The following is a 24,095-nucleotide window of genomic DNA, read 5'->3' on the forward strand; positions in this document are numbered from 1 at the left end:
AACTTCCCAGACTTCCCATGTCCCCTAAATCCCCCAGATCTCAGACGGAGAGATTAGAGGAGACTATGTCTGTTAAGGAACTGATGAATGCATTTCAGACTGGACAGGACCCTTCAAAAAATAAAACTGGCCTTTTTGAGCACAAAGCAGTGGCTTCTTCTTGTATCTCAACATTGATATCTGAGTCAGGAGATTCTGATCAGATACAATGGACAGAACAAAGTCCTATGCAAGAGCTGAAATCACAAACCCAAACTCAGAGGCTCACAAGTTTCTATCAAGAGAGTGATTTCAACAAACCTGACAAAACAGATTTGGAGGATCGACAGGTAGGCTTAATCAGAGATGACTCTGAGGAATCACAGTTGATTTCACATAGTGCTTCTTTTGGAAAGACAGTAACATTTGCTGATAAAATTCAATGTGACAATAGAAGCGTTATCCCACAGACAGAGGTACCAGAGAAGGAGACTATGTCTGTGAAGGACCTGATGAAAACATTCCAGACTGGGCATGATCCCTCAAAAACTAAAGCTGGGCTTTTTGAACACAAAGTTGAATCCTCTTGCATTTCAACAGTGATATCTGAATCGAAAGATTCTGAAGAGATAGACATGAGGAAGCTCACAAGTTTCTTTCAAGAGAGTGATTTCAACAAATCGGACAAAACAGACATAGAGGATCTACCAGTAAGCTCAATCAGAGATGACTCTGATGAATCACAGTTCATTTCAGATAGTACTTCTTTTGGAAAGACAGTAACATTTGCTGGTACAGCTCAATGTGGCGATGGAAGCGTTAGCCCACAGAGAGAGGCATCTGAGTCGTCAAAGGAGACTATGTCTGTGAAGGAGCTGCTGAAAACATTCCAGACTGGGCATGATCCCTCAAAAACTAAAGCTGGACTTTATGAACACAAAGTTGAATCTACTTGCATTTCAACATTGATATCTGAATCGGGAGATTCTGAAGAGATACACACGAGGAAGCTCACAAGTTTCTATCCAGAGATTGATTTCAACAAATCTGACAAAACAGACATAGAGGAACGACCAGTAAGCTCAATCAGAGATGACTCTGATGAATCACAGTTCATTTCAGATAGTACTTCTTTTGGAAAGACAGTAACATTTGCTGGTACAGTTCAATGTGGCGATGGAAGCGTTAGCCCACAGAGAGAGGCATCAGAGTCGTCAAAGGAGTCTATGTCTGTGAAGGACCTGCTGAAAACATTCCAGACTGGGCATGATCCCTCAAAAACTAAAGCTGGGCTTAATGAACACAAAACCGTTGCTTCTTCTTGTATTTCAACATTGATATCTGAATCAGGAGATTCTGAAGAGATACAGACGACTGAACAAAGGGCTACACAGGAGCCAAAATCAAAAACCCAAACTCAGAATCTCACAAGTTTCCACCAACAGAGTGATGCCAAGAAATGTTACACAGCAGACTTGGAGGATCAAGCAATAAGCTTAAGCAGAGATGACTCTGAAGAATCACAGTTTATTTCAGATAGTGCTTCTTTTGGAAAGACAGTAACATTTGCTGATACAGTTCAATGTGACGATGGAAGCATTAGCTCACAGAGAGAGGCACCAGAGAAAGACACTATGTCTGTGAAGGAGCTGATGAAAGCATTCCAGACTGTGTATGATCCCTCAAAAACTAAAGCTGGGCTTTATGAACACAAAGTTGAGTCTTCTTGCATTTCAACATTGATATCTGAATCAGGAGATTCTGAAGAGGTACACACAATCTACCAAGGTGCTACACAGGAGCCAAAGTCACAAATCCAAACTCAGAATGTCACGAGTTTCCACCAACAGAGTGATGACAAGAAATGTTACACAACAGACTTGGAGGATCGACCAGTAAGCTTAATCAGAGATGACTCTGAGGAATCACAGTTAATTTCAGATAGTGCTTATTTTGGAAAGATGGTAACATTTGCTGATACAGTTCAATGTGACGATGAAAGCATTAGGCCAAAAAGGGAGGCATCAGAGGTGCCAGAGAAAGAGACTACATCTGTTAAGGAGCTGATGAAAACATTCCAGACAGGGCAGGACCCTTTGAAAAGTAAAGCCGGGCCGGGTGAACACAAAGTCATTGCATCGTCTTGTATTTCAACACTGATATCTGAATCGGTAGGTCCTGAAGAGATACAGACGAATGAACACAGTCCCACACAGGAGCCAAAATCCCAATTCCAAGTACCTCATCTCACAATTTTCCATCCCCAAAGTGATGTTGACACATGTGGAACATTGGATTTAGAGGCTCAAGCAGTAAGCTTAAAGAGAGACAACTCTGAGGAATTACAGCTAATTTCAGATATTGCTTACTTTGGAAAGACAGTAGAAACTGATGATACTATTCAGTTTGATGATAGAAGGGTTAGCCCTCAGAGAGAAGAGCCAGAGTTGTCAGGAAAGAGCCGGGGCAGGATGCAGTTAGAAGAACCCGTCATAAGCACTGGTAGGAGTTCTTCTGAAGACATGCAGATCAGTCCTGATCGAAGACCTTCTGAGGATTTTAGTGCTGATATAAAAGCAGAGCTTGAAGAAAGTCCTGAGTACCAGCTATTCAAGCGGACAGCTGAAGATGTAAGCAATCATCTGGAGGCACATGAGGAGGAAACATTGGCTGATTCTGATACAAATCCAGCAACCATCTCCAGTCCCTGTATAAAAAGTTATTTTGGGAAAGGTGCTTCTCTTACTGAGAATCAAATGAAAGATGATGATCTAAGTCCTGAGAGTCCCAAGCATGAAGGTATGGCTGAATCCTCACGCCTTGATATTAGGACCCCTCGTTCCAGTTCAGGGGAGAGCGAGAATTATGAAGGACTCACAGTGACACATCAAATGACCAATGAAATGCTGACATACTCTACTAGGAGAGAAGAAACACACATCATACATTCACAAGAGGAGAGACTTCACCAAGCAAGCAGAGACTACACAGCAAATGATCATGGAAGCAAAATATTCTTTACACAAACTGACACTGAAGTAACAGAGGTCGAAATCAAGGAGCCACAACTTCAAGAAGTCCACATTGAGAAGAACACATCTAACCAGGCATCCACCGCAGTAAAAGATATGTCAGGGATGTTGTCCTTATTGAGCGGTGACTTGGATCAGTATCTAAAAGCTCGGCCTGTGGCACGTCAGCCACCAGGAGAGAATATTGTTCAGGAGAGATTTGATCAAATAATTTTAAAAAAGGACAACGATAAAGAAATTCTTGCATTTGTCACTGATGAAAATAAAGTAAAATGTGCAAATGAAAACATGCAGACAGATGTAGTTGGAGTCACAGAATTGTCACCAAGTCCTGTATCGGAGACACCATTCCAAGAAGTTTGCATCGAGAGAAAGACAGGCCATGAACCATCTACAACTGAGAGGGATATGTCAGGCATGTTGTCACTGCTCAGTAGTGACATGGATCAGTATCTCGAGGAAAAGCCAGTGGCAACACAATGCCACCTAGAAGAAGACGATCTAGTCCATGAGAGCTACAAAGAAGTTATACTGACAAGAAGTAATTCGGAGGATAAGATAGATGTAGAGGCCGATGAACACATGCAGACCGATGTTCTTGGAGTCAACGAATTGTCACCAAGTCCTGTATTGGAGACACCATTCCAAGAAGTTCGCATCGAGAGAAAGACACAACAACAACAGTCTGCAACTGAGAAGGATATGTCAGGCATGTTGTCACTTCTCAGTAGTGACTTGGATGAATATCTTGACGAAAAGCCAGTGGCAATACGATGCCATCCAGAAGAAGAGGATCTAGTCCACGAGAGCTACAAACAAGTTATACTGACAAGAAGTAATTCGGAGGATAAGATAGATGTAGAGGCAAATGAACACATCCAGACCGATGTAGTTGGAGTCAACGAATTGTCACCAAGTCCTGTATCGGAGACACCATTCCAAGAAGTTTGCATCGAGAGAAAGACAGGCCATGAACCATCTACAACTGAGAGGGATATGTCAGGCATGTTGTCACTGCTCAGTAGTGACATGGATCAGTATCTCGAGGAAAAGCCAGTGGCAACACAATGCCACCTAGAAGAAGAGGATCTAGTCCATGAGAGCTACAAACAAGTTATACTGACAAGAAGTAATTCGGAGGATAAGATAGATGTAGAGGCAAATGAACACATGCAGACCGATGTAGTGGGAGACAACGAATTGTCACCAATTCATGTATTGGAGACACCATTCCAAGAAGTTTGCATCGAGAGAAAGACACAACAACAACAACAGTCTGCAACTGAGAGGGATATGTCAGGTATGTTGTCCCTTCTCAGTAGTGACTTGGATGAATATCTTGACGAAAAGCCAGTGGCAATACCATGCCATCCAGAAGAAGAGGATCTAGTCCACGAGAGCTACAAAGAAGTTATACTGACAAGAAGTCATTCGGAGGATAAGATAGATGCAGAGGCAAATGAACACATGCAGACCGATGTAGATGGAGTCAACGAATTGTCACCAAGTCCTGTGTTGGAGACACCATTCCAAGAAGTTTGCATCGAGAGAAAGACACAACAACAACAGTCTGCAACTGAGAAGGATATGTCAGGCATGTTGTCACTTCTGAGTAGTGACTTGGATCAATATCTTGAGGAAAAGCCAGTGGCAATACCATGCCATCCAGAAGAAGAGGATCTAGTCCACGAGAGCTACAAACAAGTTATACTGACAAGTAGTAATTTGGAGGATAAGATAGATGTAGAGGCGAATGAACACATGCAGACCGATGTAGTTGGAGTCAACGAATTGTCTCCAAGTCCTGTATTGGAGACACCATTCCAAGAAGTTTGCATCAAGAGAAAGACACAACAAGAGTCTGCAGTTGAGAGGGATATGACAGGCATGTTGTCACTGCTAAGTACTGACTTAAATCAGTACTTAAAGGAAAGGCCAGCAACAATACAATGCCACCTAGAAGAGAATCTAGTCCATGAGAGCTACAAAGAAGTTAGACTACCAAAAGAAACTCTTACAATCTCCCCTGAACATGATGATGAGATGATGTCACCAGAAAATAAAAATTTAGACTTTGTGGACCTCAACAAAAAGGGAGCTGTGGAGAGTGGATGGCAAACATCTTTCCATGAAGATGAAAGAACTAAGAGTTTTTCATCTGAGGAGGTTGAGGCTAAAACCTCACCATGTGCAGCGTCACATTTTAATGACTCTACCGAAGGGGCGGTAGGCATTACAAAGTCACATGTGACGATGGATGACTGTAACAATGATCATAAAGATGCCAATGTAGTTGATGCTCATTCAATTCTCAAAACACACAAAAGTAGTTCTGACACATCACAACGACCAGCCAATTTGGAGAACCTAAACACTTTGGTTTTTGGTGACCCAGCTAAAGAGCCATGTCATCAAGACTCTCTGGAGGCAAGTCCTCTCATGGAGGATGGATCTTCAAAAAAATCCCCTGATTCAATTGAGCCAAGCCCTACCGGAGAATCCCCTAGTCCAGACTCTCTTGAGGGAAGTCCCACTCAATCAAAGGACACAGAGCTTAAGATGCCAGTCAAGACAGCTGTGTATGAGGATTATGCTTCCCAGCTAAAAGCATGTTATTCTTCTGACAAAAATATTTACAGGGATGAAAGTGAGCATGATGAGCAAGAAGACAACTATGAGATCATCCAAATGCAAAGTGAGATAAAGGAGGACATACATTCCTACTCAGCAGACACAGTACCAGATAGCATGTCTTCTGACACCAAAATATGTGACAGTGAGAATCTTCACATACTCATAAGGCAAGACTCTCTTGACGCAGATGATAGCGAGGATGATGCCATCAATAAACAGTTCACCCCAGAAGAGGAGATGTTTAAAATGGCTGCAAAGATCAAAACATTTGAGGAGATGGAACAGGACGCTAAAATGAAGAGAGACAAATCAGAGACAGGTGATTTCAGAGATGATGAGCCAGATCTAAGATTTGGCCCAGTTATACAGACTCTCTCACAAGATGCGTCAGAGGAGAATTCAGAAAAATATGTGACAGATAAACACCATTCAGATGATGACAAAGAAGTTGAGTCACCACTGACAGATGGTTCAGGTTCTGTTATGAAACCTCAGGCTATGGCGTGCACTAAACAACCAGAATATGTTATTTTAGGGTGTGAGGGTGAGAATGATGTTGCCCTGAATGCACAGCTTGAGGCTGAGGAACAGATAAATCTTTGTCCTGCAGAGGACAGAAAAACACCTGATAAAACACCAGGTGGTGAGAGAACCCCTGATCCATTTCAGTTTCAAGAGGGGAAACTGTTTGAAATGACCAGAGGGGGAGCTATTGATATGACAAGAAGAAGTTTTGATGAAGGGGAAGGATATGCATTTTTCCATATAGGGGAACATCCCGTTGATGAAGTTGTACCAGAGACTGGGAGTGCCAATGACACAATTCCTACTCCCAAACCAAGAACTCTCATGAAAACCTCAAGTGACAAGTCAGAGAGTGAGAAGTCACTTTCTGAAGCTGATCTTGGCAGCTCCGTAGAGGTTGAGCTTGGTTCCCCCAGTGATTTGGAGAGACTAACCAATGTTCAAAGTGAGGTTGGAAACCTTGAAAGCCTTGGTCTAGGTTATCTAGACTCTACCATAGCTGACCTTCAATCAGACACATCCACTGTTGCCCACTCAGGGCAGAGCCATGATTCTTCAGACTCCTCTCCTGATGATGATGATGATGAGGAGGAAGATGAAGAAGACCCGTGCTCAGTTATAGAGATGTCTTTTTCAGCTGCACAGGCTGGAATCCCAGCATATCATCAGGATTCATGCCGACCTTTGGAAATAACCATGAAAGACACACAGAAATCTGAGCTTGATCGGGGTAAAAGAAAAGCAGAAAAAAGTTCAACTTTGAATCGTAGAACTAGATCTGAGGCCGATAGTGACACAAGTAAAGCCTCTAATAAAGACAACAGGAGTTACTCTGACAGTAGTCAACCCACTGATAAATCCAACTTTTCTCCCTCCAAACTTCCTGTCATGACGCAACAGAAACCTCCAACTCCGACCATCTCCTCCTCCTCTCCCCAAAGGAAAGAAATCCAACTCTTTAAGACAACAGAAACATCTGTTAGGTCGTCTTTGGATGCGGATGATATCAGCAGTGCTAGTCAAAAGAGTCCAGACTCTGTTATCTTCACATATGACATTGCAGCCTCACACAGTTCTGATTCTGAAGGCAACCCTTTGCCAGAAGTGCAATCATCTTCTGGGAGAGAGGATGTATTTGTATACAGGCCTGCCTGGGATGACACGGTGGAAACTCAGATGCAGAGAATCGTCGATGAGCCAACTCCAGAGTGTACGCCAGGTATGGCCAGACCTACACGAGCTTTTCTTTCCTATCTCCTCTCCTCAGCAGCAAGACCCTTTTCCTCTTCCTAAGAACATGTCACAGTTATTGTTTTCATGTGTGATTCGTCTTGTCCCATCTTGCATTGTGTTTTCTTGTTTGTATTTTGTGTCTGTGTGTGTGTGTCTGTGTGTAGGTGTGCACGTGTGTGTGTGTTGTGGTGTTTTGCATGTTGGTAAGTTACTTTTCCATCTGTGTATGTATATATGCAATCTCAAGATTGAATGGCCATGTTGTTAAAGAAGTAGTAGCTTTAACAATTTAGATGCAGACTTCCACTCTTGTATTGGTATCTGTACTACTAATACAGCTTTACTAATATTAGCATCCACATCGCTTAATCAGCACATTAATGCCATTGCTTACACTAATGATTAAAAACAGGATTTGCTAATTGTGACCAAATAATCATAGCCTGGAAACAAGACAACTCCTCTTCGGAGTGACGAATCCAACCTTCATGTTATCATCCATGTCAACATTACAGACCCACATTTTATTTCAGAGTATTACAGCCCATACCATAGAATCTTCAGGATATAACATTTAGATCTACACTTACAGACTACACAGATCTAAGTATTTTTATATAACTAGTAACTATAATGTGAAAAAGCTTTACTTTGAGTTATATATAGGTAATGGTATTCTACACCTTGAACTGTTGAACGTGATATTAAAATTTTATGTTTGGCTGTGACGGCATTTTTAGTGGATTGGCAGGATGATGCTGACAGGAAAGAGGAGACATTAGCTATTGTTGCAGATCTTCTTGGCTTCAGCTGGACTGGTAAGCTGTCAAATAATTCAATAATTTTGCAAGTGTTTTGTTAGAATTGGAACTGATGCATTTGTGTACAGAACTGAAGGGATAGCTGAAAATGTATCCATGTTCTAGCAGCCAAACACAAAATATGGTTCAAGATTTTTTTACCTTATCATCCCTTGTTTTGTTACCCATTACTCTAGAACTGGCAAGAGAACTGGAATTCAGTGAGGATGATATCCAATATGTGAGAGCCGAGAATCCTAATTCCCTCCAAGAGCAGAGCCATGCTTTGTTGCAGCGCTGGGTTGAGCGGGAAGGCAAACATGCCACAGGTACATGGCATGTTGGTCTAACAGATTTCAATTGACATTTTACTAGTACTTGTCAATACAGTACTTTAAATCCTGTTAAACATTGCATGTTTGACGATACTGAATGCACTATTATTTTTTTTTATTTCATGCACTCCGGGCAGTTGTGTAAACACCGCCTGTGCAATTAACCTATTTTAACTTTAGAATCTATCAAATGATTTGTGTATTTGTTAGACCTGTATTCATAATGTGTATTCAATGTAATCTTACATTCGAAATTCATAAATAATTTCTTTGTTGTGTTGAATATTTTTTTCCACAGAGGATTGTCTGATTAAGAGACTAACCAAGATCAACCGCATGGACATCGTCCATCTTATTGAAACCCAGATGAACAAGTCGGTTCAAGAGCAAACGTCTAGAACTTATGCAGAGATAGAGAAGACACTGGATCACAGTGAAGGTAGTAAAATCTCCAAACACTCTACTCAGAAACCAGTTTGAAGGCTCTATCAAACACCAGGCTGTATTTGTGTGTTTGCTAGCACTCTTTTTCATCATGTGTGTGTTTTTCAGTGTCAGTAGCCCTATCTTCAGTGCAAGAGGATGCAGAGAGCCCCAGAGTAGTGAGAAGGGTGGAGTCAGACCGCAGACCACCCCCAGCTGTTTCTGAAGAGGACCTCTCAGTTGCTTCCCTACTGGATATTCCTTCCTGGGCAGAGCCTGCTGGACACACCCACTCAGAGAGCATGCATGGTGACCTGTTGGAGGACCTCGAGATCCCACAGTAAATTATTCATTTGAAATTATTCCTGAATCTGCAACACACATCGGCAGCATAGCATAGTGCCACATCATTTGACGCACTTCAACTGACACCCATTGCACACACCAGACACGTCATATAGGCATAAAGAAATAAAGAAGTAGTCAAAACTGCTGTTTTTATGGAGGTCAATATTTCCCAGCATGTTGACACTGGGAAATGGAACAGTGTCATATCATGATACAAGGAGGGTGCAGGTATTTGCCCTATGACCCTTGTTTGTGGGTGTTGCCGTTTAGTCTTGTTAGATTAGGGCTTTGACATATCACTTTAATGCAATGTCATATTTTGTGACCTTGCCTTCTTTTTGTGTTACAGTGAATTGAACCCTAACCTGTGGACCTCTGAGGATGTAATTACACAAGAACCTACAAGTTACGACAACTTGGATGAGCAAGTAAGTACGCTTCCCACGTCAAAAGAAGCAGCACTAGGAAGCCAAGCAACTCAGGTTCATGACCTCAAAGTTAAAGTCCAGCAAGATTGCTGCAGTGTTGATGTTCATTTCACCAGGCCTTTCCAAGGTGGCACTGAGTGCCAAGTCAAAGATGACTCCAGTCAAACCTTACCATTGAAGCAGTGTGGTTGTGAAGATGAGCAAGGGCAATCACATGAAATTCTGAAGTTACCATCATCTATATCTATCAGAGACTTTGGTTTGAGCCTATCAGAGTCAGACCAAGCTGAGACTGACTTCAGTGAGCTTTGTGATGAGTTTATATATATACCCCAGCATACAAATGCAGCTGAAACCATTGTCAGAAGAATTTCTGACAATGCCTTGCCACCAGAGGACCACCAAGCAACTCTGGCCATGACTGAAGATGACACAGATGTAGCTCAAAAAAGCAAGCTCTCTGTGAAATGTACTGATGATGTCACAGCCCTACTGTCTGGTCATGACAAGATCCCACAGGTTTCAGGTGTGGACATGGGCTTCAAACCTTTCAAATCAAGCAAGGAAGAAAATACCAAACCCCAAGGGTACAGTGATGGGTATCTGGAAAACATACCCTTCATTGATGATTCAATTGGACCCGTCATTGCTACAGCTAAGTACAGCATGGTGAAACAATTCAAAATGAAGGTACCAAATTTGCCAGAAATTCTGGCAATGAGTGACCCTGCTCACATGGCTTGTGACTCAACTGGTATCACCCATCTTGCACTACAATCACCGGAGCAAGATTTGACATTACCATCCACTTTTATAGAGAACAACCCTTTGACTCCTGATTCTTTGGAATCTGATAAGCAGTGTGGCTCATTTTCGCCTGTTAATGAAAGGTATCTATTCCCTGCAGAGGCATGGATGTTAAATGACCCCATAGTTAGAATGTCGTCCCCTGAATCTGTCATGTCAATTGGTGATTATAGAGCAATGTCACCTGACTCTCCTCTGGCGGAAAGAAAAGTCTTACCTGCAGACTTTTACGGTATATTGGATGGCAGCCGGGCACTCTCTCCCAGGTCTGATGCATGTAGTTCACCAGATGTTACGATTAATTTAACTGAAAATGAATTACACCCCAATCAATCAAATACATTTGAATGTGCACCACTGTTTGGTTTGAAAGACTATGCTACTGCTGTAATTTCACACTCCTTTTGTTCTGAGTCCTTTGAGTCTTGGAATAAGTATAGGCCACTGTCCCCTGACTCTGAAGTACCCAAATATAGTCCACCTATACCTGAATGTGTAAAAATAAAGGGAGAGCTAAAACCATTCTCACCTGTGACATCAGGTATTGAATGTGTTGAGTTTTCAGATAGGGATTGCCGACCATCCTCACCAGAATCACAGGCTTCTCAGTGCAGTTTCTCATTTCTTGAACTCTTGCTCTCAGAACCTATACGTGCCCAACTTAAGAGACAATATTGTGATTATTATTTACTATATTCAGGAGGGAATCCACCCTCACCACAACTGACATCAGCTCATTACACTACAGTCTGCGAAGACCTGGGTCAGGGCAGTCCTTTGACACAAGAATTAGTAGCTTCAGATCAGTTGCAATATTCTATGAATGCTCCATCACGTCTTGATGAATGGTGGGATGAAAAAAGCAAAGATGCACCCGATTTATTGACATGGCATGGAAGAGCTGAAGAAAGGACACCTCTGTTTACAACTGCTGTTTCAGCTACAAAATATCTTACACATGCAGATGCCAAAAGTATCCAAAGTGCAGATTCAGGCTGTTCAAGTCAAACAGAAAAGTCACTTCAGCAAAGGCCGCTGTCATCTGAAGCATCAAAACCACAGAAGGAAAGTAGTCAATCTTACCTTGATTACTGGTTTTCTAAATTGAAACCACAATCCTCTGAATACATACCCTCACAAGGTCAGTCAGATAATCATTTAACAAACATTAGACAAAACACCTCACAACACTATGAAATGCAAGAGTCCATAAATTTGTATTCGGTGAAAGAACCATCCGAAACAAACTCATGCTCAGATCACAAATATCAAAAACAATCTGTGGAAACTTGTCAGATGTTCAAACAACTACCAACGCCCGGATCAATGGTCTTTAACTTTGTAGAGAAGCCACAATACATTTTAGAATTTCCAAATGGCATAGCTCCAATGTCAAACACAGAAAAGTCCTTAATTAAGACTGAAAACACAGAATGCAATCACACACTATTTGAGGATAACCTGGAAAAAATAAAGCCACAGTCCCATATGTCAAATACATTCTTTGGAGAACCGTATAATGATTTCTACCTTGAAAACACATTTGATGTAACAGGACAGGATTCTCTGTCTGCATTTTTGACAGACCATAGAATATCCACCCCAGAGTCTGTAGCATCAGTTGAGCAGCGTCTTTTGTCTCCTTGCATGACATTTGGCCAGATTAAGAGTCAACACTGTAACTATTACTTACAGTACTCTGAAAGTAGACCAGTATCACCTCTTTCAACACTGTCAGATGTTGAGTATTCCAATTCCGATTTTGACTTATCGCTCCTACAGGACTGGTTGGCAGACTTTAGAGCATCCTCCCCAGAATCGGTGGCATCAGTTGAGCAACATTCTTTGTCTCCTCACATCACATTTGGCCAGATTAAGAGTCAACATTGTAACTATTACTTACAGTACTCTGAAAGTAGACCAGTATCACCTCTTTCAACACTGTCAGATGTTGACTATTCCGGATTTTGTCTCCAGGAATTATTTGATGACAACAGACCAGATTCGCCAGATTCACTTACTTTACGGGTTGATGCTAAACACACAAGCGTAACTGTATCTGCATCCCCACCACTGTCCACAGCAAGACCTTTTACATATGCAGATGTTGTGCGGGGCGTAACACATGAAAGACAAGCAGAATCTTTGTTGGTCTCCAAACCAGTTGAGTTTATATCTATTTGGCCTCCATCAGTGTCGTCAGACAAGGAGTGCACTTACTCCTTCATAGAGGACTGGATCACCAAGTTAAGACCGCAGTCTCCTGAGTCAGTGGCGTCTCAAAGTGAAAGTAGGCCCCTCTCTCCTGACTCACCTGTTCCTCAGTTCATATCTCCCCTTATTGCTTACAATGTGGAATTGTCAAGGAACAGGTCGTTTACACCACAATCAACATTTTCAGACTGGGAAGATACTGATTTGTGTCTGGAGACCCTGTTTGACGAGATCAGACCAGAATCCCCTCAGTCAGTTCTATCAGACTTTGAACTTGATAAGCTGTTTAGTAGCAGGGCGTTGTCCCCGGAATCCGTGTCTTCCGATTTTGACTTTTCGCTCCTACGGGACTGGTTGGCAGACTTTAGAGCATCATCCCCAGAATCTGTGGCATCAGTTGAGCAGCATTCTTTGTCTCATCACATCACATTTGGCCAGATTAAGAGTCAACATTGTAACTATTACTTACAGTACTCTGAAAGTAGACCAGTATCACCTCTTTCAACACTGTCAGATGTTGAGTATGACGAGACGAGGCCAGAGTCCCCTCAGTCAGTTTTATCAGACTTTGAACTTGATAAGCTATTTAGTAGCAGGGCGTTGTCCCCGGAATCCGTGTCTTCTGATTTTGACTTTTCGCTCCTACGGGACTGGTTGGCAGACTTTAGAGCATCCTCCCCAGAATCCATGGCATCTCAAAGTGAAAGTAGGCCCCTCTCTCCTGACTCACCTGTTCCTCAGTTCATATCTCCCCTTAATGCTTACAATGTGGAATTGTCAAGGCACAGGTCGTTTACACCACAATCAATATTTTCAGACTGGGAAGATACTGATTTGTGTCTGGAGACCCTGTTTGACGAGACGAGGCCAGAGTCCCCTCAGTCAGTTTTATCAGACTTTGAACTTGATAAGTTATTTAGTAGCAGGGCATTGTCCCCGGAGTCCGTGTCTTCAGATTTTGACTTTTCGCTCCTACGGGACTGGTTGGCAGACTTTAGAGCATCCTCCCCAGAGTCTGTAGCATCAGTTGAGCAGCGTCTTTTGTCTCCTTGCATGACATTTGGCCAGATTAAGAGTCAACATTGTAACTATTACTTACAGTACTCTGAAAGTAGACCAGTATCACCTCTTTCAACACTGTCAGATGTTGAGTATTCCGGATTTTGTCTCCAGGAATTATTTGATGACAACAGACCAGATTCGCCAGATTCACTTACTTTACGGGTTGATGCTAAACACACAAGCGTAACTGTATCTGCATCCCCACCACTGTCCGCAGCAAGACCTTTTACATATGCAGATGTTGTGCGGGGCATAACACATGAAAAACAAGCAGAATCTTCGTTGGCCTGCAAACCATTTGAGTTTATATCTATTTGGCCTCCATCAGTGTCGTCAGACAAGGAGTGCACTTACTCCTTCATAGAGGACTGGATCACCAAGTTAAGACAGCAGTCTCCTGAGTCAGTGGCGTCTCAAAGTGAAAGTAGGCCCCTCTCTCCTGACTCACCTGTTCCTCAGTTCATATCTCCCCTTAATTGCTTACAATGTGGAATTGTCAAGGAACAGGTCGTTTACACCACAATCAACATTTTCAGACTGGGAAGATACTGATTTGTGTCTGGAGACCCTGTTTGACGAGATCAGACCAGAATCCCCTCAGTCAGTTCTATCAGACTTTGAACTTGATAAGCTGTTTAGTAGCAGGGCGTTGTCCCCGGAATCCGTGTCTTCCGATTTTGACTTTTCGCTCCTACGGGACTGGTTGGCAGACTTTAGAGCATCATCCCCAGAATCTGTGGCATCAGTTGAGCAGCATTCTTTGTCTCATCACATCACATTTGGCCAGATTAAGAGTCAACATTGTAACTATTACTTACAGTACTCTGAAAGTAGACCAGTATCACCTCTTTCAACACTGTCAGATGTTGAGTATGACGAGACGAGGCCAGAGTCCCCTCAGTCAGTTTTATCAGACTTTGAACTTGATAAGCTATTTAGTAGCAGGGCGTTGTCCCCGGAATCCGTGTCTTCTGATTTTGACTTTTCGCTCCTACGGGACTGGTTGGCAGACTTTAGAGCATCCTCCCCAGAATCCATGGCATCTCAAAGTGAAAGTAGGCCCCTCTCTCCTGACTCACCTGTTCCTCAGTTCAGATCTCCCCATATCGGTTACCATGTGGAATTGTCAAGGCACAGGTCTTTTACACCACAATCAACATTTTCAGACTGGGAAGATACTGATTTATGTCTGGAGACCCTGTTTGACGAGACCAGACCAGAGTCCCCTCAGTCAGTTTTATCAGACTTTGAACTTGATAAGTTATTTAGTAGCAGGGCGTTGTCCCCGGAGTCCGTGTCTTCAGATTTTGACTTTTCGCTCCTACGGGACTGGTTGGCAGACTTTAGAGCATCCTCCCCAGAATCTGTAGCATCAGTTGAGCAGCATTCTTTGTCTCCTCACATCACATTTGGCCAGATTAAGAGTCAACATTGTAACTATTACTTACAGTACTCTGAAAGTAGACCAGTATCACCTCTTTCAACACTGTCAGATGTTGAGTATGACGAGACGAGGCCAGAGTCCCCTCAGTCAGTTTTATCAGACTTTGAACTTGATAAGCTATTTAGTAGCAGGGCGTTGTCCCCGGAATCCGTGTCTTCTGATTTTGACTTTTCGCTCCTACGGGACTGGTTGGCAGACTTTAGAGCATCCTCCCCAGAATCCATGGCGTCTCAAAGTGAAAGTAGGCCCCTCTCTCCTGACTCACCTGTTCCTCAGTTCAGATCTCCCCATATCGGTTACCATGTGGAATTGTCAAGGCACAGGTCGTTTACACCACAATCAACATTTTCAGACTGGGAAGATACTGATTTGTGTCTGGAGACCCTGTTTGACGAGACGAGGCCAGAGTCCCCTCAGTCAGTTTTATCAGACTTTGAACTTGATAAGTTATTTAGTAGCAGGGCATTGTCCCCGGAGTCCGTGTCTTCAGATTTTGACTTTTCGCTCCTACGGGACTGGTTGGCAGACTTTAGAGCATCCTCCCCAGAGTCTGTAGCATCAGTTGAGCAGCGTCTTTTGTCTCCTTGCATGACATTTGGCCAGATTAAGAGTCAACATTGTAACTATTACTTACAGTACTCTGAAAGTAGACCAGTATCACCTCTTTCAACACTGTCAGATGTTGACTATTCCGGATTTTGTCTCCAGGAATTATTTGACGACAACAGACCAGATTCGCCAGATTCACTTACTTTACGGGTTGATGCTAAACACACAAGCGTAACTGTATCTGCATCCCCACCACTGTCCGCAGCAAGACCTTTTACATATGCAGATGTTGTGCGGGGCGTAACACATGAAAGACAAGCAGAATCTTCGTTGGCCTGCAAACCATTTGAGTTTATATCTATTTGGCCTCCATCAGTGTCGTCAGACAAGGAGTGCACTTACTCCTTCATAGAGGACTTGGATCACCAAGTTAAGACCGCAGTCTCCTGAGTCAGTGGCGTCTCAAAGTGAAAGTAGGCCCCTCTCTCCTGACTCACCTGTTCCTCAGTTCATATCTCCCCTTATTGCTTACAATGTGGAATTGTCAAGGAACAGGTCGTTTACACCACAATCAACATTTTCAGACTGGGAAGATACTGATTTGTGTCTGGAGACCCTGTTTGATGAGATCAGACCAGGATCCCCTCAGTCAGTTCTATCAGACTTTGAACTTGATAAGCTGTTTAGTAGCAGGGCGTTGTCCCCGGAATCCGTGTCTTCCGATTTTGACTTTTCGCTCCTACGGGACTGGTTGGCAGACTTTAGAGCATCCTCCCCAGAATCTGTGGCATCAGTTGAGCAGCATTCTTTGTCTCATCACATCACATTTGGCCAGATTAAGAGTCAACATTGTAACTATTACTTACAGTACTCTGAAAGTAGACCAGTATCACCTATTTCAACACTGTCAGATGTTGAGTATGACGAGACGAGGCCAGAGTCCCCTCAGTCAGTTTTATCAGACTTTGAACTTGATAAGCTATTTAGTAGCAGGGCGTTGTCCCCGGAATCCGTGTCTTCTGATTTTGACTTTTCGCTCCTACGGGACTGGTTGGCAGACTTTAGAGCATCCTCCCCAGAATCCATGGCATCTCAAAGTCAACATAGGCCCCTTTCTCCTGACTCACCTGTTCCTCAGTTCAGATCTCCCCATATCGGTTACCATGTGGAATTGTCAAGGCACAGGTCTTTTACACCACAATCAACATGTTCGGACTGGGAAGATACTGATTTATGTCTGGAGACCCTGATTGACGAGACCAGACCAGAGTCCCCTCAGTCAGTTTTATCAGACTTTGAACTTGATAAGTTATTTAGTAGCAGGGCGTTGTCCCCGGAGTCCGTGTCTTCAGATTTTGACTTTTCGCTCCTACGGGACTGGTTGGCAGACTTTAGAGCATCCTCCCCAGAATCTGTGGCATCAGTTGAGCAGCATTCTTTGTCTCCTCACATCACATTTGGCCAGATTAAGAGTCAACATTGTAACTATTACTTACAGTACTCTGAAAGTAGACCAGTATCACCTCTTTCATCACTGTCAGATGTTGACTATTCCGGATTTTGTCTCCAGGAATTATTTGACGACAACAGACCAGATTCGCCAGATTCACTTACTTTACGGGTTGATGCTAAACACACAAGCGTAACTGTATCTGCATCCCCACCACTGTCCGCAGCAAGACCTTTTACATATGCAGATGTTGTGCGGGGCGTAACACATGAAAGACAAGCAGAATCTTTGTTGGTCTCCAAACCAGTTCAGTTTATATCTATTTGGCCTCCATCAGTGTCGTCAGACAAGGAGTGCACTTACTCCTTCATAGAGGACTGGATCACCAAGTTAAGACCGCAGTCTCCTGAGTCAGTGGCATCTCAAAGTGAAAGTAGGCCCCTCTCTCCTGACTCACCTGTTCCTCAGTTCATATCTCCCCTTATTGCTTACAATGTGGAATTGTCAAGGAACAGGTCGTTTACACCACAATCAGCATTTTCAGACTGGGAAGATACTGATTTGTGTCTGGAGACCCTGTTTGACGAGATCAGACCAGAATCCCCTCAGTCAGTTTCTATCAGACTTTGAACTTGATAAGCTATTTAGTAGCAGGGCGTTGTCCCCGGAATCCGTGTCTTCTGATTTTGACTTTTCGCTCCTACGGGACTGGTTGGCAGACTTTAGAGCATCCTCCCCAGAATCCATGGCATCTCAAAGTGAAAGTAGGCCCCTCTCTCCTGACTCACCTGTTCCTCAGTTCATATCTCCCCTTAATGCTTACAATGTGGAATTGTCAAGGACACAGGTCGTTTACACCACAATCAATATTTTCAGACTGGGAAGATACTGATTTGTGTCTGGAGACCCTGTTTGACGAGACGAGGCCAGAGTCCCCTCAGTCAGTTTTATCAGACTTTGAACTTGATAAGTTATTTAGTAGCAGGGCATTGTCCCCGGAGTCCGTGTCTTCAGATTTTGACTTTTCGCTCCTACGGGACTGGTTGGCAGACTTTAGAGCATCCTCCCCAGAGTCTGTAGCATCAGTTGAGCAGCGTCTTTTGTCTCCTTGCATGACATTTGGCCAGATTAAGAGTCAACATTGTAACTATTACTTACAGTACTCTGAAAGTAGACCAGTATCACCTCTTTCAACACTGTCAGATGTTGAGTATTCCGGATTTTGTCTCCAGGAATTATTTGATGACAACAGACCAGATTCGCCAGATTCACTTACTTTACGGGTTGATGCTAAACACACAAGCGTAACTGTATCTGCATCCCCACCACTGTCCGCAGCAAGACCTTTTACATATGCAGATGTTGTGCGGGGCATAACACATGAAAACAAGCAGAATCTTCGTTGGCCTGCAAACCATTTGAGTTTATATCTATTTGGCCTCCATCAGTGTCGTCAGACAAGGAGTGCACTTACTCCTTCATAGAGGACTGGATCACCAAGTTAAGACAGCAGTCTCCTGAGTCAGTGGCGTCTCAAAGTGAAAGTAGGCCCCTCTCTCCTGACTCACCTGTTCCTCAGTTCATATCTCCCCTTATTGCTTACAATGTGGAATTGTCAAGGAACAGGTCGTTTACACCACAATCAACATTTTCAGACTGGGAAGATACTGATTTGTGTCTGGAGACCCTGTTTGATGAGATCAGACCAGGATCCCCTCAGTCAGTTCTATCAGACTTTGAACTTGATAAGCTGTTTAGTAGCAGGGCGTTGTCCCCGGAATCCGTGTCTTCCGATTTTGACTTTTCGCTCCTACGGGACTGGTTGGCAGACTTTAGAGCATCCTCCCCAGAATCTGTGGCATCAGTTGAGCAGCATTCTTTGTCTCATCACATCACATTTGGCCAGATTAAGAGTCAACATTGTAACTATTACTTACAGTACTCTGAAAGTAGACCAGTATCACCTATTTCAACACTGTCAGATGTTGAGTATGACGAGACGAGGCCAGAGTCCCCTCAGTCAGTTTTATCAGACTTTGAACTTGATAAGCTATTTAGTAGCAGGGCGTTGTCCCCGGAATCCGTGTCTTCTGATTTTGACTTTTCGCTCCTACGGGACTGGTTGGCAGACTTTAGAGCATCCTCCCCAGAATCCATGGCATCTCAAAGTCAACATAGGCCCCTTTCTCCTGACTCACCTGTTCCTCAGTTCAGATCTCCCCATATCGGTTACCATGTGGAATTGTCAAGGCACAGGTCTTTTACACCACAATCAACATGTTCGGACTGGGAAGATACTGATTTATGTCTGGAGACCCTGATTGACGAGACCAGACCAGAGTCCCCTCAGTCAGTTTTATCAGACTTTGAACTTGATAAGTTATTTAGTAGCAGGGCGTTGTCCCCGGAGTCCGTGTCTTCAGATTTTGACTTTTCGCTCCTACGGGACTGGTTGGCAGACTTTAGAGCATCCTCCCCAGAATCTGTGGCATCAGTTGAGCAGCATTCTTTGTCTCCTCACATCACATTTGGCCAGATTAAGAGTCAACATTGTAACTATTACTTACAGTACTCTGAAAGTAGACCAGTATCACCTCTTTCATCACTGTCAGATGTTGACTATTCCGGATTTTGTCTCCAGGAATTATTTGACGACAACAGACCAGATTCGCCAGATTCACTTACTTTACGGGTTGATGCTAAACACACAAGCGTAACTGTATCTGCATCCCCACCACTGTCCGCAGCAAGACCTTTTACATATGCAGATGTTGTGCGGGGCGTAACACATGAAAGACAAGCAGAATCTTTGTTGGTCTCCAAACCAGTTCAGTTTATATCTATTTGGCCTCCATCAGTGTCGTCAGACAAGGAGTGCACTTACTCCTTCATAGAGGACTGGATCACCAAGTTAAGACCGCAGTCTCCTGAGTCAGTGGCATCTCAAAGTGAAAGTAGGCCCCTCTCTCCTGACTCACCTGTTCCTCAGTTCATATCTCCCCTTATTGCTTACAATGTGGAATTGTCAAGGAACAGGTCGTTTACACCACAATCAGCATTTTCAGACTGGGAAGATACTGATTTGTGTCTGGAGACCCTGTTTGACGAGATCAGACCAGAATCCCCTCAGTCAGTTCTATCAGACTTTGAACTTGATAAGCTATTTAGTAGCAGGGCGTTGTCCCCGGAATCCGTGTCTTCTGATTTTGACTTTTCGCTCCTACGGGACTGGTTGGCAGACTTTAGAGCATCCTCCCCAGAATCCATGGCATCTCAAAGTGAAAGTAGGCCCCTCTCTCCTGACTCACCTGTTCCTCAGTTCATATCTCCCCTTAATGCTTACAATGTGGAATTGTCAAGGCACAGGTCGTTTACACCACAATCAATATTTTCAGACTGGGAAGATACTGATTTGTGTCTGGAGACCCTGTTTGACGAGACGAGGCCAGAGTCCCCTCAGTCAGTTTTATCAGACTTTGAACTTGATAAGTTATTTAGTAGCAGGGCATTGTCCCCGGAGTCCGTGTCTTCAGATTTTGACTTTTCGCTCCTACGGGACTGGTTGGCAGACTTTAGAGCATCCTCCCCAGAGTCTGTAGCATCAGTTGAGCAGCGTCTTTTGTCTCCTTGCATGACATTTGGCCAGATTAAGAGTCAACATTGTAACTATTACTTACAGTACTCTGAAAGTAGACCAGTATCACCTCTTTCAACACTGTCAGATGTTGAGTATTCCGGATTTTGTCTCCAGGAATTATTTGATGACAACAGACCAGATTCGCCAGATTCACTTACTTTACGGGTTGATGCTAAACACACAAGCGTAACTGTATCTGCATCCCCACCACTGTCCGCAGCAAGACCTTTTACATATGCAGATGTTGTGCGGGGCATAACACATGAAAAACAAGCAGAATCTTCGTTGGCCTGCAAACCATTTGAGTTTATATCTATTTGGCCTCCATCAGTGTCGTCAGACAAGGAGTGCACTTACTCCTTCATAGAGGACTGGATCACCAAGTTAAGACAGCAGTCTCCTGAGTCAGTGGCGTCTCAAAGTGAAAGTAGGCCCCTCTCTCCTGACTCACCTGTTCCTCAGTTCATATCTCCCCTTATTGCTTACAATGTGGAATTGTCAAGGAACAGGTCGTTTACACCACAATCAACATTTTCAGACTGGGAAGATACTGATTTGTGTCTGGAGACCCTGTTTGACGAGATCAGACCAGAATCCCCTCAGTCAGTTCTATCAGACTTTGAACTTGATAAGCTGTTTAGTAGCAGGGCGTTGTCCCCGGAATCCGTGTCTTCCGATTTTGACTTTTCGCTCCTACGGGACTGGTTGGCAGACTTTAGAGCATCATCCCCAGAATCTGTGGCATCAGTTGAGCAGCATTCTTTGTCTCATCACATCACATTTGGCCAGATTAAGAGTCAACATTGTAACTATTACTTACAGTACTCTGAAAGTAGACCAGTATCACCTCTTTCAACACTGTCAGATGTTGAGTATGACGAGACGAGGCCAGAGTCCCCTCAGTCAGTTTTATCAGACTTTGAACTTGATAAGCTATTTAGTAGCAGGGCGTTGTCCCCGGAATCCGTGTCTTCTGATTTTGACTTTTCGCTCCTACGGGACTGGTTGGCAGACTTTAGAGCATCCTCCCCAGAATCCATGGCATCTCAAAGTGAAAGTAGGCCCCTCTCTCCTGACTCACCTGTTCCTCAGTTCAGATCTCCCCATATCGGTTACCATGTGGAATTGTCAAGGCACAGGTCTTTTACACCACAATCAACATTTTCAGACTGGGAAGATACTGATTTATGTCTGGAGACCCTGTTTGACGAGACCAGACCAGAGTCCCCTCAGTCAGTTTTATCAGACTTTGAACTTGATAAGTTATTTAGTAGCAGGGCGTTGTCCCCGGAGTCCGTGTCTTCAGATTTTGACTTTTCGCTCCTACGGGACTGGTTGGCAGACTTTAGAGCATCCTCCCCAGAATCTGTAGCATCAGTTGAGCAGCATTCTTTGTCTCCTCACATCACATTTGGCCAGATTAAGAGTCAACATTGTAACTATTACTTACAGTACTCTGAAAGTAGACCAGTATCACCTCTTTCAACACTGTCAGATGTTGAGTATGACGAGACGAGGCCAGAGTCCCCTCAGTCAGTTTTATCAGACTTTGAACTTGATAAGCTATTTAGTAGCAGGGCGTTGTCCCCGGAATCCGTGTCTTCTGATTTTGACTTTTCGCTCCTACGGGACTGGTTGGCAGACTTTAGAGCATCCTCCCCAGAATCCATGGCATCTCAAAGTGAAAGTAGGCCCCTCTCTCCTGACTCACCTGTTCCTCAGTTCAGATCTCCCCATATCGGTTACCATGTGGAATTGTCAAGGCACAGGTCGTTTACACCACAATCAACATTTTCAGACTGGGAAGATACTGATTTGTGTCTGGAGACCCTGTTTGACGAGACGAGGCCAGAGTCCCCTCAGTCAGTTTTATCAGACTTTGAACTTGATAAGTTATTTAGTAGCAGGGCATTGTCCCCGGAGTCCGTGTCTTCAGATTTTGACTTTTCGCTCCTACGGGACTGGTTGGCAGACTTTAGAGCATCCTCCCCAGAGTCTGTAGCATCAGTTGAGCAGCGTCTTTTGTCTCCTTGCATGACATTTGGCCAGATTAAGAGTCAACATTGTAACTATTACTTACAGTACTCTGAAAGTAGACCAGTATCACCACTTTCAACACTGTCAGATGTTGAGTATTCCGGATTTTGTCTCCAGGAATTATTTGACTGACAACAGACCAGATTCGCCAGATTCACTTACTTTACGGGTTGATGCTAAACACACAAGCGTAACTGTATCTGCATCCCCACCACTGTCCGCAGCAAGACCTTTTACATATGCAGATGTTGTGCGGGGCGTAACACATGAAAGACAAGCAGAATCTTCGTTGGCCTGCAAACCATTTGAGTTTATATCTATTTGGCCTCCATCAGTGTCGTCAGACAAGGAGTGCACTTACTCCTTCATAGAGGACTGGATCACCAAGTTAAGACCGCAGTCTCCTGAGTCAGTGGCGTCTCAAAGTGAAAGTAGGCCCCTCTCTCCTGACTCACCTGTTCCTCAGTTCATATCTCCCCTTATTGCTTACAATGTGGAATTGTCAAGGCACAGGTCTTTTACACCACAATCAACATTTTCAGACTGGGAAGATACTGATTTGTGTCTGGAGACCCTGTTTGATGAGATCAGACCAGAATCCCCTCAGTCAGTTCTATCAGACTTTGAACTTGATAAGCTGTTTAGTAGCAGGGCGTTGTCCCCGGAATCCGTGTCTTCCGATTTTGACTTTTCGCTCCTACGGGACTGGTTGGCAGACTTTAGAGCATCCTCCCCAGAATCTGTGGCATCAGTTGAGCAGCATTCTTTGTCTCATCACATCACATTTGGCCAGATTAAGAGTCAACATTGTAACTATTACTTACAGTACTCTGAAAGTAGACCAGTATCACCTATTTCAACACTGTCAGATGTTGAGTATGACGAGACGAGGCCAGAGTCCCCTCAGTCAGTTTTATCAGACTTTGAACTTGATAAGCTATTTAGTAGCAGGGCGTTGTCCCCGGAATCCGTGTCTTCTGATTTTGACTTTTCGCTCCTACGGGACTGGTTGGCAGACTTTAGAGCATCCTCCCCAGAATCCATGGCATCTCAAAGTGAAAGTAGGCCCCTCTCTCCTGACTCACCTGTTCCTCAGTTCAGATCTCCCCATATCGGTTACCATGTGGAATTGTCAAGGCACAGGTCTTTTACACCACA

General features: G+C 43.7%; 3 protein-coding genes across 9 annotated transcripts in view; all 3 read left to right on the forward strand.

Moving 5' to 3' along the window:
• ank2a (ankyrin 2a, neuronal) overlaps positions 1–24,095 on the forward strand; it is a 100,117-nt gene that overhangs the window by 56,385 nt on the left and 19,637 nt on the right. For 3 of the 7 annotated variants that reach the window (XM_037763770.1, XM_037763771.1, XM_037763772.1), the window contains 5 exons: positions 8,144–8,221; positions 8,401–8,532; positions 8,837–8,977; positions 9,091–9,301; positions 9,659–9,737. In XM_037763770.1, the coding sequence (XP_037619698.1) occupies positions 8,144–8,221; positions 8,401–8,532; positions 8,837–8,977; positions 9,091–9,301; positions 9,659–9,737 (641 nt within the window). Of the gene's footprint in view, positions 1–511; positions 7,390–8,143; positions 8,222–8,400; positions 8,533–8,836; positions 8,978–9,090; positions 9,302–9,658; positions 9,738–24,095 lie in introns of those variants that run through there. The other 4 variants (XM_037763765.1, XM_037763766.1, XM_037763768.1 and 1 more) reach the window with 3 other exon arrangements.
• Positions 9,744–16,225, forward strand: LOC119484732. Its single transcript, XM_037763795.1, has 3 exons — positions 9,744–12,989; positions 13,290–13,624; positions 14,706–16,225. Exons 1-3 carry the CDS (start codon positions 12,895–12,897, stop codon positions 15,188–15,190), a joined length of 915 nt encoding a protein of 304 aa, XP_037619723.1. The 5' UTR covers positions 9,744–12,894; the 3' UTR covers positions 15,191–16,225.
• On the forward strand, positions 18,970–23,010 carry LOC119484734. The gene is made up of 2 exons (XM_037763796.1): positions 18,970–20,707; positions 21,788–23,010. Exons 1-2 carry the CDS (start codon positions 20,278–20,280, stop codon positions 22,270–22,272), a joined length of 915 nt encoding a protein of 304 aa, XP_037619724.1. The 5' UTR covers positions 18,970–20,277; the 3' UTR covers positions 22,273–23,010.

Source organism: Sebastes umbrosus, chromosome 3, assembly GCF_015220745.1.
Source record: "Sebastes umbrosus isolate fSebUmb1 chromosome 3, fSebUmb1.pri, whole genome shotgun sequence".
In the NCBI taxonomy this organism is placed as follows: Eukaryota; Metazoa; Chordata; class Actinopteri; order Perciformes; family Sebastidae; genus Sebastes; species Sebastes umbrosus.

Coding starts and splice junctions, on each gene's coding strand:
- LOC119484734 (XM_037763796.1), top strand. CDS start 20,278: ATGTGGAATTGTCAAGGAACAGGTCGTTTACACCACAATCAGCATTTT. Junction 20,708..21,787: donor ACCCTGTTTGACGAGACGAG/GCCAGAGTCCCC, acceptor TGACGAGACGAG/GCCAGAGTCCCCTCAGTCAG.
- LOC119484732 (XM_037763795.1), top strand. CDS start 12,895: ATGTGGAATTGTCAAGGAACAGGTCGTTTACACCACAATCAACATTTT. Junction 12,990..13,289: donor TGGAGACCCTGTTTGACGAG/ATCAGACCAGAA, acceptor GAGTATGACGAG/ACGAGGCCAGAGTCCCCTCA. Junction 13,625..14,705: donor ACCCTGTTTGACGAGACGAG/GCCAGAGTCCCC, acceptor TGACGAGACGAG/GCCAGAGTCCCCTCAGTCAG.